This window comes from Eufriesea mexicana, unplaced genomic scaffold (assembly GCF_001483705.2).
Source record: "Eufriesea mexicana isolate 0111107269 unplaced genomic scaffold, ASM148370v2 scaffold2128, whole genome shotgun sequence".
NCBI classification, from domain to species: Eukaryota; Metazoa; Arthropoda; class Insecta; order Hymenoptera; family Apidae; genus Eufriesea; species Eufriesea mexicana.
The window spans coordinates 14,387-27,050 of record NW_016910197.1 but is presented as its reverse complement, the minus strand read 5'-3'; the positions used below and the strand labels follow the sequence as shown (position 1 = coordinate 27,050).

General features: G+C 37.9%; 1 protein-coding gene across 1 annotated transcript; it reads right to left on the bottom strand.

Moving 5' to 3' along the window:
* Window positions 1-218: 218 nt before the first annotated feature.
* On the bottom strand, window positions 219-6,949 carry LOC108549652 (uncharacterized). The gene is made up of 4 exons (XM_017903148.1): window positions 5,122-6,949; window positions 4,210-4,480; window positions 3,930-4,001; window positions 219-2,580 (listed from the first exon to the last, which is right to left on the bottom strand). The coding sequence occupies exons 1-4, from the start codon at window positions 6,672-6,674 to the stop codon at window positions 988-990; spliced, it is 3,489 nt and encodes a 1,162-aa protein (XP_017758637.1). The 5' UTR covers window positions 6,675-6,949; the 3' UTR covers window positions 219-987.
* Window positions 6,950-12,664: the final 5,715 nt, after the last annotated feature.

The following is a 12,664-nucleotide window of genomic DNA, read 5'->3' as shown; positions in this document are numbered from 1 at the left end:
ATTATTCGAACATTTTACAATAATATAAAATAATTATAAAGTTATAGCGTCATAATAACATCGTTAGTTGATCACAATTAAAAATTAGTCAAACTGTTATCAAAGATTATTCCTCATAGTATAATACACTTACTGACAATAGCTAAGAAACAACGTAAACATTCGCGAATCTTCAAAAATTATTTATCTTCCGAGATACGTATTCTGAAATTGAAAAATTTCTTTGTAGACGTATAAAAACAAAGCTTATTGTTTCCAGACGTGCAAGATGTTATCTTCCCATCTTGTTTTTAACATTAATACGTGTCTCTCGGAGAACAAAGTGTACAAAAATTCGCTAATCGTGACTTTATTCCTTACCTCTAATCACTAAGTACACGGTGTTAATCTAATCAGAAATCCACAATCAGATATTGTCGTGGAATTTAAGTAAACAATATTTCTGCGTATCAATAACTCTTCGAACTGCTCGTATAACGCGCAGCAGCATATTACTTGATCTATTCGGAAATACAAACCTAATACCTTGACATTCGATCTCGACGAAGATCATGTTTTCTCCAGAGGAAACAATCGCTGCTGTATTAAACCTCGACAATGTATAAATAGAAATTTTATTTATTTTCTCACATAAATTGCGTGCATAGTAAACCTATACGAAGGTAGGATCGCCAAGGCTACAGTAAAAATCAAGATCAGGAAATAATTATTAGCTAACAGCGCTGATGACGAGCATATTCGAAAGCCATAGTTGCCAAAGTAGAGTTATCTGTCTATTGCACAGTTTTATTTCCAAATTAATTAATGAAATAGTCATAATCCTATCTACGAATACTAAAATCCTGTGCACTGCCATAATGAGCGTAACTCGTCATCAGTTCTCGTCGAATATTAGAATTATAAGATACACTTGTCACACGATAGATATAGAACACAAGTACTACTCCGAATCTCGAATCATCGACGTCATACCGATCTTCTACGAATTTAATTATCAGGGTATCTATCGGGTATTTTATCGATGAGCATCGTCGTTCCAGGAACCGCAATTTTCTCCACTCCAGCTATCTTGTCGCTCCTCGGTTGGATCTTGAACCAGAACCCGTTCTCAGCAGTCACAGCGATCCCTTTCTTGCTCAACTTCATCGGTATGGGTGTCTTCGAGCAGGGAACGAGATCACACTTTGCGAATATGTGAAACAGCAACACCTTCGACTCCAGCAACGCGAATCTGTTACCGATGCACATCCTGGGCCCCATACCGAAGGCTATCAGCGACCCAGCGTTGAGAAACTGCTTAGGATCACCGTTGAACCTGTCAGGATTGAACTTCTCCGGCTCTGGGAAATACTTTGGATCGTGTTGGATCCCATAGATCGGTATCCACAGGCAATCACCCTTCTGCACGACGTGTGGCTTTGCTCCTGGCAGATGTGGTGGCAGTTCGAACGGTTTCGCGCACACTCTGTCAGTAGCGACAATCGCAGGGTACATCCGGAGGCTCTCGTAGAGGATAGCATCCAGGTACTGCATTTCGTTGATAGCCTCGTACGTGACTTCTCCCTTGCACTCCTTCAGAACTTGGTCGATCTCAGCCTGTAGCCTCCTTTGGATCTCTTCGTCGACACCCACTCCGTAAGCAGCGAAGCATATGAGAGTAGAGGTGCTCTCGAATCCACCGAAAAAAAAGGCGAACGCCTGAGCCATTATATCTATGAGAGTCAGTTCCTTCCCCGGTTCCATTTTCCCTCTGGTCTCCATCATCAGTTGAAGCACATCCGGACGAACGATGTTCTTCTCGTCCCTGGTCTTTATCGTGGTTTCCACCATGTCCTTGAAGAAGTTCATGATCTCAGGCCTGATGATGGTGATACCCAACCGATCAGCCAGCCATGGAGAGCATTTTATCACGAAGCACTTCAAAGATGGCGATGCTCCGAAGTTAGTAGCCTCTCTGCCATACACGTAGAACTTATTCTCCGGATCCTTCATCGAGTTCACCTCCACACCGAACACGCAGCTGGCGATGACGTCATTGGTGTACCTCGTGAACACGTTCTTTAGATCCATGGTAGCCTCGTCTTCTTGCAGATTAGCCAGGTAGTTCCCGTATTCCTTGGCACAGTCGTTCATCAACACGAACATCAGCTTCATCTTGCTAGAGGTGAAGGCTGGGCTCAGGATGTTCCGTACTTCCTTCCACCTGTCACCACGAAGGGCGAATCTGAACATTGGTTCCGACTTCTCTGTCGACAGGGACCTGTGATCCGGGAAGTGCTCGAAGTTCTTCACGGTGACCGATTTGACGAGCTCCAGGTCCCTGATCATGATCACTGGCGCGATCAGGTCGAAGCAGCCCACGTACTTAGCCTCGGGGTTCACGTTGTATGCCTCCTTGACCACTTCGGCATACGAGCATCGCTGAAGCACCATGTTCCAAATGCTGCCTAGCAGTGGGTTCCTCTCGAAGCAAGGAATATCGCGTTTCACGAAGAAGTCGAAGTTTCTCGTTAAAAGATAGTAGGCCAACGTGAGCACGGAGACCAGCGCCGAGATTATTACCCACCATTCCATTTTGTTTTGTTATTTTCCAACCAATTCGATCGATCTTATCGGATACTTGCACTGCACGACACTGTACTTCTCGATAGAGACTTGTCACAGGTATGTATGTGGCTGGATGAACCGTCACCGCTTCCTGTTTCGAATCGCTTTCACGTTGATGGAGTCGGGCAGGTTATGACAGAATTGCGGCCTTGACACGTTGATTACCGGACGATTTTGGACTTTGCGAACGCAAGTAACAGCGTGATAAGAGGAGCGATTCGACAGCGATCATACTTGATCGCTAGCTGCGTAGCAACTGCTCGAATACGAATGACGAAATCAACGTTCTATTTATACCCATCCATACACCAAACGTTGTAGGCTCTCAGAAGCGAATATTATCGAGTGCCTGTGTGCACCGTCTATGTAGGTGTTGTAAAATTACATTTCTTAAGTAATTCGTAGGCTCTGTCTTTTCTTTGTCAGCACGTTGTTACTGTTTTAAATTATTCGTCAGTCTTATTCTCTGGTTGTTTAACATCCGTCGACGATGCGTGCTGAAAATTTTGTAGACTATACATATTCTTTGTATGTCTATACATTCTTCTTTGTCAGCACGTTGTTACTGTTTTAAATTATTCGTCAGTCTTATTCTCTGGTTGTTTAACATTCGTCGACGATGCGTGCTGAAAATTTTGTAGACTATACATATTCTTTGTCTATACATTCGGTATTCTCTTTTTCCATGTATTATATAGAAAATTATGAAGTGCTTTTGCTAAAGTAGCATAGGAGTCAAAATTAATGGTACTTTGCTAGTAGAATTATAGTCTCATGTAATTTGCCATTAGACACTTACATTGCTTCATTAATCATGTTATTGGATGGTACACGCGTTGATTTAATTAGTATTCGAGAATGGAAAAACATCGTTGATGATTATATTGCTTCGTTTGTTTGGAAATTGATGGGGATCAAAACTGTCGAGCTTCCCGAAATACTCGAGATCACGTGGTATAGCGTAAAATGGCAACCACACACGCGAACCTTCCTTCACTGTGCATGGCTGTGTCCCGGTAGCGTAGGAGGTAATTCGTATCGTTTAGGACACTCTCGGTCTGTGATTGGTATAATTGGATACAGTCACAATGTCTCGTTGATCATAGAGTCGAAATACTCCAGGCTATTCAATCGTTCCAAAGCCATGTCGTCTTCAGTGTCCTCGAGGACACTATCGATTTCGACGTGAAATCTTTCCTAGTACCCTAGGTTCGCAACCGGTTCGCGAATCGCGAAGCACAGAAGGCTGAAAGCGGCATTGAATTCGCCGAAAAAGGAGACGAACATCTGAACGGTTATATCGTCCACTGCCAGTTCCTCACCTGACCCAAATTTAAGTCATCATTAGGTGGATGAAAACCGGTTTCACTATTCCCTGCTCGTCCCCAACATTCCTATTATCGCACACCACATTATTGAAGAATGTGAGCAACTATGGGAAGAATTAAGTGAATAAAAGCAGTTCCAAATAGAGCAATTACAGACATTAATAAAGAACTTTCAAAAAAAGAAAGAAAAGGAAGAAATCAGTCGTTGTCATTAAAACGTTCACTATGAAAACATATTCATCAAGGTGCATCATATTCGTCACACGTTCATTACCGTCTCATTCAACTCCTGAGCGAGAGTTTTTAATTGCTGGGAGGTTAAGTGATCCACCAAAGCTTGGAATTGATCGTCGTTTAAATGCTCTGCCAAAGTTTGAAGTTGATCGCTTGTTAGATTTTCATTCTTGACAGTATATATGCATTTAATTATTCTTACGCCGTTTCTGAGATAATTCATCCTTCCTGTACCATCATCTTGGATATGGAAGATATTCGAGGATAGGTTCGCTGCATTAGCACATTTGATGACAGATAATATACAGTATCTAGTGACAGAGTGTTAGGAGATACTTGTAATAAGACTGAAAAACTGACTGTCATTAAACCAAGGTACATCATATTTCTCACACGTTCATGACAGTTGTTTGGGGATCTTCCTCCATGGTTGTTGTTGAATGGTCGCAGGTATCCTCAATGTGACAGCAGTTAGAAGAAAAGGGATGCGTTTCGTCCTAGGCCTGATAGATAGACTCATCAGTAAGGCTATTTAGCAGGTCCTGTCTTTGACGGGGATACTATTGGAATGTTGGGAAATTTTATATATAGGAAATGGACTTGCGAGAAAGTCCTCGAACCTCCTTCAAGTAGGAATCCATCTACTAGAGTGAAAATGATGTCGTTATACAGTTATCCAGCTCCCATGTCCGAAATACATAACCTCGTTTAGCTAGCAAACGTATCAGTCGCCTTCACAACTCGTTGTTTTTGACTTCGTTTATATACCTGACATAAAAGCAAACTCGTGACAAAGAGTTTTGACAACTGACCAATTTCTTACCAAGAAGACTGCAATATTTTTCGTATGCGTTTTATTCAAAGGAAAATAGGAATATCTCGAATTACCAATATCACATTGATCGTTTACGAATTAAATTATCAAGATACCTATCGGGTATTTTCGATCAACATCGTCCCTGGGTCTACAATTTTCTCTACTCCAGCTTTCTTGTTGCTCCTCGGTTGGATCTTGAACCAGAACCCGTTCTCAGCCGTCATAGCGATCCCTTTCTTGCTCAACTTCATCGGTATGATTGTCTTCGAGCAGGGAACGAGATCACACTTTGCGAATATGTGAAACAGCAACACCTTCGACTCCAGCAACGCGAATCTGTTACCGATGCACATCCTGGGCCCCATACCGAAGGCTATCAGCGACGCAGCGCTGAGAAACTGCTTAGGATCACCGTTGAACCTGTCAGGATTGAACTTCTCCGGCTCCGGGAAATACTTTGGATCGTGTTGGATCCCATAGACCGGTATCCACAAGCCATCACCCTTCTGCACGACGTGTGGCTTTGCACCTGGCAGATGTGGTGGCAGTTCGAACGGTTTCATGCACACTCTGTCAGCAACGGCAACTGCAGGGTACATTCTGAGACTCTCGTAAACGACAGCATCCAGGTACTTCATTTCGTTGATAGCCTCATACGTGACTTCTCCTTGGCACTTCTCCAGAACTTGGTCGATCTTCGCCTGTAACCTCCTTTGGATCTCCTCGTTCACACCCACTCCGTAAGCAGCGAAGCACATGAGAGTAGAGGTGCTCTCGAACCCACCGAAATAGAAAGCGAACGCGTGAACCATTATATCCATCACAGACAGTTCCTTACCCGGGCCCATTTTCCCTCTAGTCTCCATCATGATCTGAATCACGTCCTGACGAACTATGTTTTTCTCGTCCCTGGTCTTTACCGTGGTCTCCACCACGTCCTTGAAGAATTTCGTGATCTCATTCCTCACGATATTGATACCGAACAGCTCAGCTAGCCAGGGAGCAGTCTTCACCACGAAGAATCTGAGAGATGCCCACACTCCAAAGCTAGTAGCCTCTCTCCCCAGCACGTAGAACTTGTTCCTCGGATCCTTCATAGAATTCACGTTCACGCCAAAGATACAGGTGGCGATCACATCGTTTGTGTACTTGGTGAACGCGTCCTTGAGATCAATAATGGACTCGTCGCCTTTCAGATTCTCCAGGTGGTTCGCATAGTCTTTTGCGCAATCGTTCATCAACAGAAACATCAGCCTCATCTTGCTAGACGTGAAGGCTGGGCTGAGGACAGTCCTCATCTCCTTCCACCTTTCACCTCGAAGGGAGAACAAGTTTTTCTTGAAAATTGGTTCCACTTTCTCGTTATTGACGCTTATATGATCCGGGAAGTGCTCGAAGTTGGATACAGTGATCGATTTGATCAGATCCAGGTCCCTGACGACGATCACCGGCTTCAAGCAGTCGAAGAAGCCAACGTACTTGGCCTCAGAGTGCACGTTGTAGGCTTCCTTGATAACATCGGCGAACGTGTCTGTCTGAAACACTGTTTTTAAGATGCTTCCTAGCAGCGGGTTGCCTTTGAGCCATGGGATGTTGCGTTCCTCGAAGAAACGGATGTTTCGAGTTAGGTGGTAGTAGGTCACCGTGAGTACTGCGACCATTATTGCAATTATTACCCACCACTCCATTTTGTTTTCGTATTTGCCAATGGACTCGATTAATCTTATCAGGTTGTTGCACTGAGTCACTTCTTGGCAGAAACTTGTCAAGGTTATGTTTGTTGCTGGATGGACTGAGACTGCTTCCTCTTTTGGACTGATTTTCACAGGTTAGGTCGGCGAAATTGTAGCAAAATTCCGGGTTTTGATACGTTGCTTGTCGGACGGGTTTCTACTATATGAACACAAGGAAACACGTGTGACAGACGAAACGATTCGACTGCAACGGTAACCTGATCGTTGACTGGTCGGCAACTACTCGAGTACCAGTGACGAAATCGCTGACTTATTTATACTCAACACACCAAGCGTGGAATCCAGGAGGCGATTAGTATCGAGTGTCTGTGAGCACTATGTGTGTGTTTTAAAATTACACTTTTTCTCTACTTCGTTGACCTTATCTTCTGTTTAGTCGAAAATGCGAATATCTATTGAAAGTATGTTCCAAGATCGGCAAAGGCGAATATGTAATTTCGAGATTAGATAGATGTCTGTCGTCAGTGCACGAGATATTAACGTTTCAACGGCGATAGTTTCCTAATATGTCGCAATGTTTCGACGGTAATTGAAACATTCAACGAACTCTCGAAGCTGCATTTTTGTGAACACATATTGCGCAATACGAAGCAACCAGTGTCAACAGCGTTCATTGACGTTGAAATAATTGCAAAGCATTATTCTTTGAAGAAATTCTCAAGTAGGATATGTTGTGATCTATTTGCATGCAGAAGAGATTAATTGAAAATCAATTAATCGTGTAAATTAGTTGAAATTTTCTTGCATTTTTGAATTATCAAACTGTAAAATATTTCTGTTTATTTTTTAAATGATTTCTCTGCTGCTGGAGCTATTTTCAAATTCAGTATTCTGTATTCTTACGTCGAGTACGACAAGTATATATCGATTAATTTGCAGTACTAGTAGGGTATTATTAAATATTGATATTTTGTAATTAACAGTTTGATTGTTACGTGTTTTTTATTTGGCATGCTCAAGGGACCACGATAAAATTTACATTATTCCTAGGATGTAATGATGAATTATCAAACAATGTAGCAGAGGAAAAGGATGGTGAAAATTATTAATGTCTTCTATTAAAAATTCTCTATTTATTTACGTTGTTCAAATTTTCAAAAAATGGTTACAATGAAATAAATATAAATTTACAAATTTAGTATCGCCGATACTGGTGACATAATGCGACAGAAATTAATTAAAAATTAATTAAAAATAACAAAATAACCATGAGGAAAGTCGATGTCTAAATCGGTTCGTTCGATTTTTTTAGATATTTTTCGAATTAATAATTGCGAAGTCTTTTTGTTATTTTTCAAAAAGATTTCGTTGCTGGAAAAGGTATTTAAATACATATATATTAATTTGAAATACCATTAGATAATTATTCAAGATTAATATTTTATTACAGAAATGAATTAAATATTAATTAAAAATAAAAAAAATAACTATTAAAAATTGTCGATGTCTAAATTGGCCCATTCGATTTTTTTTTTAGATATTTTTCGAACTAACAATTGTGAAGTTCTTTTGCCATTTTTCAAAAAAATTTCGTTGCTGGGAAAGCTATTTAAATACATGTAGATTAATTTTCAATACCATTAGATAATTATTCAAGATTGATACTTTGCGACAGAAATAAACTAAAAATTAATTAAAAATAAAAAAATAATCATGAGAAAAGTCGATATCTAAATTGGCTCATTCGATTTTTTTTAGATATTTTTCGAATTAACAATTGCGAAGTCTTTTTGTTATTTTTCAAAAAGATTTCATTGCTGGAAAAAGTATTTAAATATATATATATTAATTTGCAATACCATTAGATAATTATTCAACATTGATATTTTATAAATATATCATTAGATAATTATTCAAGATTGATATTTTATAAATATATCATTAGGTAATTATTCAAGATTGCTATTTTGTAAATATATATGCTACAGGTATCGCTAAACTAGGTAATCGAGACTCACAGTTGTCTAACCTTTAATGAAATTCTCAGAACTCTTGTTGATTCCAAGAATGGGTGTCGTTTCATCATGTCCCCACGCGTATTTTCTTTAATCTGCGTGCATTTGTTATGGCTTTCTTCCCTCTTTGAACAGGCGAATCGGGTTCGCGTTAGTGAGAGAATGAGAAATTTGTTAGGAAACGGCTGGGATTATGGAATTAAGTTTCAGCCGGTACAGTTTCCAACTTATTTCGTGTGTAATGAAATTTACATTCATTTCCGTGACAGGCACGCATACGAATTTCGATTTCAGCCAGCGTTTATTTTAAACGGGGACCGGTTAAATGAAATCGTGGCACGCTTAAACGAATTATGCCCGCGAGATTACAATGTATGGATGATGGAGTTTTCGTTGACGGTTATAGGGAATTCCGGACGGTCATCGCGTGAAATTCCTGTTCACTGTGCCATGATTCAGTGGGTAAACAAAGTACAATGGAACGTTCATTATCCGAATGAATTCGAAGACAGTAGTGTTGTATGGGAATTTTCATTGCAATGAAACAAGTGGTTAACGAGTAGGTTCATTTATTACAATACTCAAAACGTGATAAAATGCAGCGAATATCGTTTAATCTTGGATAATTGTGCCTGTAATTATGAAAGTGATCTAAGTCATCGACTTAAGAGGAACGATTTTATTATTTATTTCGTGTTACATTCATTTATATTACGATAAAATATATTTATTTTCTACAAAATAGTGAAGAATTGAATCGTCAGATTGAGTTCGCAGCTTCATCGCAATTAATTTTATAATTTATGACGTATTTAAAGACCGAAGCTTTTAATATTTCAGAAGCAAATATAAATGACTTAGACCACTTTCATAATCACAGGCACAATTCAATGTCTACAGTACAAAGTAGAAAAAGGACAATATTATTTAAACCTCCTTAACGAAATTTTTCTTCAATTTCTTGAACATTCTCCATTGTTTAATTAACGATACCACTTGCTCTTGTTTTGATAAAGTAGTCATAAAATTATTATTATTTGATGTTATTATTTCGCTATTATAATATTAAACTAGTAAGAGGACGTTACTTAATTTTTATTATTACTATATGACGTGCTATGTTAATTTTATACTGAATCTATCTATTTTATACTAAACTTCGTATGTTTGTACAAAGTTTTATCATAAACAGCAATAACTTATCAAAAAATTATTCCACAATAATTCTAAAAAGACTATATAATAATATAGTTATATAAAATATATTTAATAACAGATTAAATATATACAATATAAAACTATATATAATATAAGGGACCAAAGGAAGGTCTCATGGGACACGAATTTGCATTTATTCAACCAAATAGTCCTATAAAATTAATATTAAAGTATAACAATACCAATTATAGTTTAACTTAAAGGTTTATGAGAAAATAATTTCATTGTACCTTTAAAAATGGCTGTCAAAGAAGCAAACAAAAATCTCACAGCACATCAATAATTACAAATTAATTAATACTCTCTTCGAACATTTAAAATTTCAAGTTTCGAATTAAATGTTTAATTAATTAATAAAGAAAAATAACGACGCAATGTTACCTACATATATATTCATATTCATATGATATTCATGGACAAAGTCAGAACATTTGACTACATTTGTTGCACAGATTATCCAAAACTTCTGCTCGCTACTGTACGCAGTGAACCGATCAAATCATCGATACAGGGATATTCTAAACGCGAGGTATAATCCCTGGCGACTCGAATTAGACACGTATCCAAAAACACCTACTCATTTCCATGACCACAAGCCGTCTAAATACAAGATAATATCGCGTATAATCCGATTATAAAGTTGCTTCAATATCAGCAGCATGCGTGTATTTCGGCTGTTCCATTCGATCTCTAAACCGAGACTGCAACGTAATTCCCTTCTCCGCAAATGTATCAACAATTATGAAAATAATAATTAAGTCAAAAATTCCAGATTTTATAATCATTTATATAACCTCTTATATTCAGCTGCATTCATTTGCATAGCGATAAAATATTGTAGAATGGCAAAAACTGGTTTTGAGACACCGAAAATTGACAAAACAACAACAGAATAACACAAACTCAAAACTCATAAAACTAATTTAACTTAGGAAAAGAACACCAAGATAACGAAACGAAAACACACAAAGACGCACTCTAATTTAACTCTCTTTCCAACACCGAGCGACTCACGCTCGTGCTGGTCACAATTAACCCTTTGCACTCGACGATTTTTTGGCCAAAGAAGGATAAGAGTTGAAAGATTTTCTGTTACAAAGCTGACGATATTTTTCCGAGCAGCGAATAAGAAATCGTATGATAATTAACACGTAGAATTATTTGATTTCGATACCTCGCACACCGTTGCATTATCTGAAATTTGACATATTTATGAATATCGAGCCTCGAAATTTTATCAAATGGCGATTGTAGGGTGCCTCTCGAGCGCAGAGGGTTAATTTCTAAGGACTCCGTTTTGGTCGTCAAGGGCCCTGCTTTTATGCTTTTCTTAACCTACGCTTCACCTCCCCGTAGGGACCACGCAATTTAATTTTGTTACCCAAAATAACTTTTCCATTTGCTTCTAGAAAATATTGATCGGTTTATAATTTATTTTTGTTGACAATGGCCGATTCGCGATTTCTTTGGAAATGGTATCCTACAATATATTTATCGTTGTTTAAATAACAAAGACTTGGACCCTCAGATCGAGTTCATAGCTCTATTGAAATTTTTAATTTAGGATATATTTAAGGCGCGAGATTTAAATATTTTGACAAGGCACACACGTGAATTAGAGCACGCGCATAATCACCAGCAGAAATATCGGCTTCCTGATTGCTCGATATTTGGTCTCATGAAAAGAAATGGTAAAAAATGCCGAAGCAAAGTTCGTGATCAATGCAAACGGGATTTTAGCGAAAAATATTGGTTTTTAGCGGAAATACGAGGACAGACGAAGAATATGTTTGCCAATTACCTGTCGTGAGTTCGCAATTAATTCTACTCTCGATGGATATTCAACAGAATGTGTTTTCTACCCTCGAAGAGGATTTTCTACCTATGGTTTCGTACAACATGTTGTTTTACCTATAGGAAGAATGGTCTCATTAGGGATATTTTCCAGAATCGTTGTAGAATCAGGGGATTAAAGGATTAAAGAGGTTTAGAATTAAAGAGGATTACAATAGGTGTTGTTCTTTGATTCCTCTTATGTCTCACAAGGAGAGTGGAAGAATTTATTATTATTATTTATTAACTAATTTATTATTATTAACTTACGATGTACCATGTTAATTTAATGGTAAAATGGTAAATCAGAATACAATATTGTAATTGAAAATGTTCTGTTCGTGTTACAGAACGTTTATATAACAGAGATTCTACTGTTATTTCACTTATTTATTAAGATTGAGGGAAATTTCGCATTTCCCGAAATTGGAAAAGTTTTTGGCAAACCCAATGCTGTAACAAAGTTAAATGAATTTCGATTTAGGAAGTTAGCGAAATTGCGTGGACCTGGATAGAATTGTGTATAATAACTGAAATACCTTATACCAATTACGTGTTATCCATTTTTGTCGACTGATGCTGCAAACTTTAACTAGTACTTAAAATACTACAGATATACCATTCTCGTAGTCATTCGAATATTCAAATACTACCGAATCATTTTCGCAATTTATTTGCAAGTTAAGAATTTATTTTTAAGTTGGAAATATAATACTAAACTGTTTCATATTATGAAAATAAGATATTTACTTTTTACTTCAATTTTCGATGAATATCGCTTTTGGAACGATAGTAGGTACAAATTATAGTACATACCTAGTATCAAAAAATCCTAATGGCTTTCATCACAATAAGCCTTCATTTTTGAAATATTTTTTTTTTTTTTTAGTTTCGTATGTACCTCGTAAATTACAACAT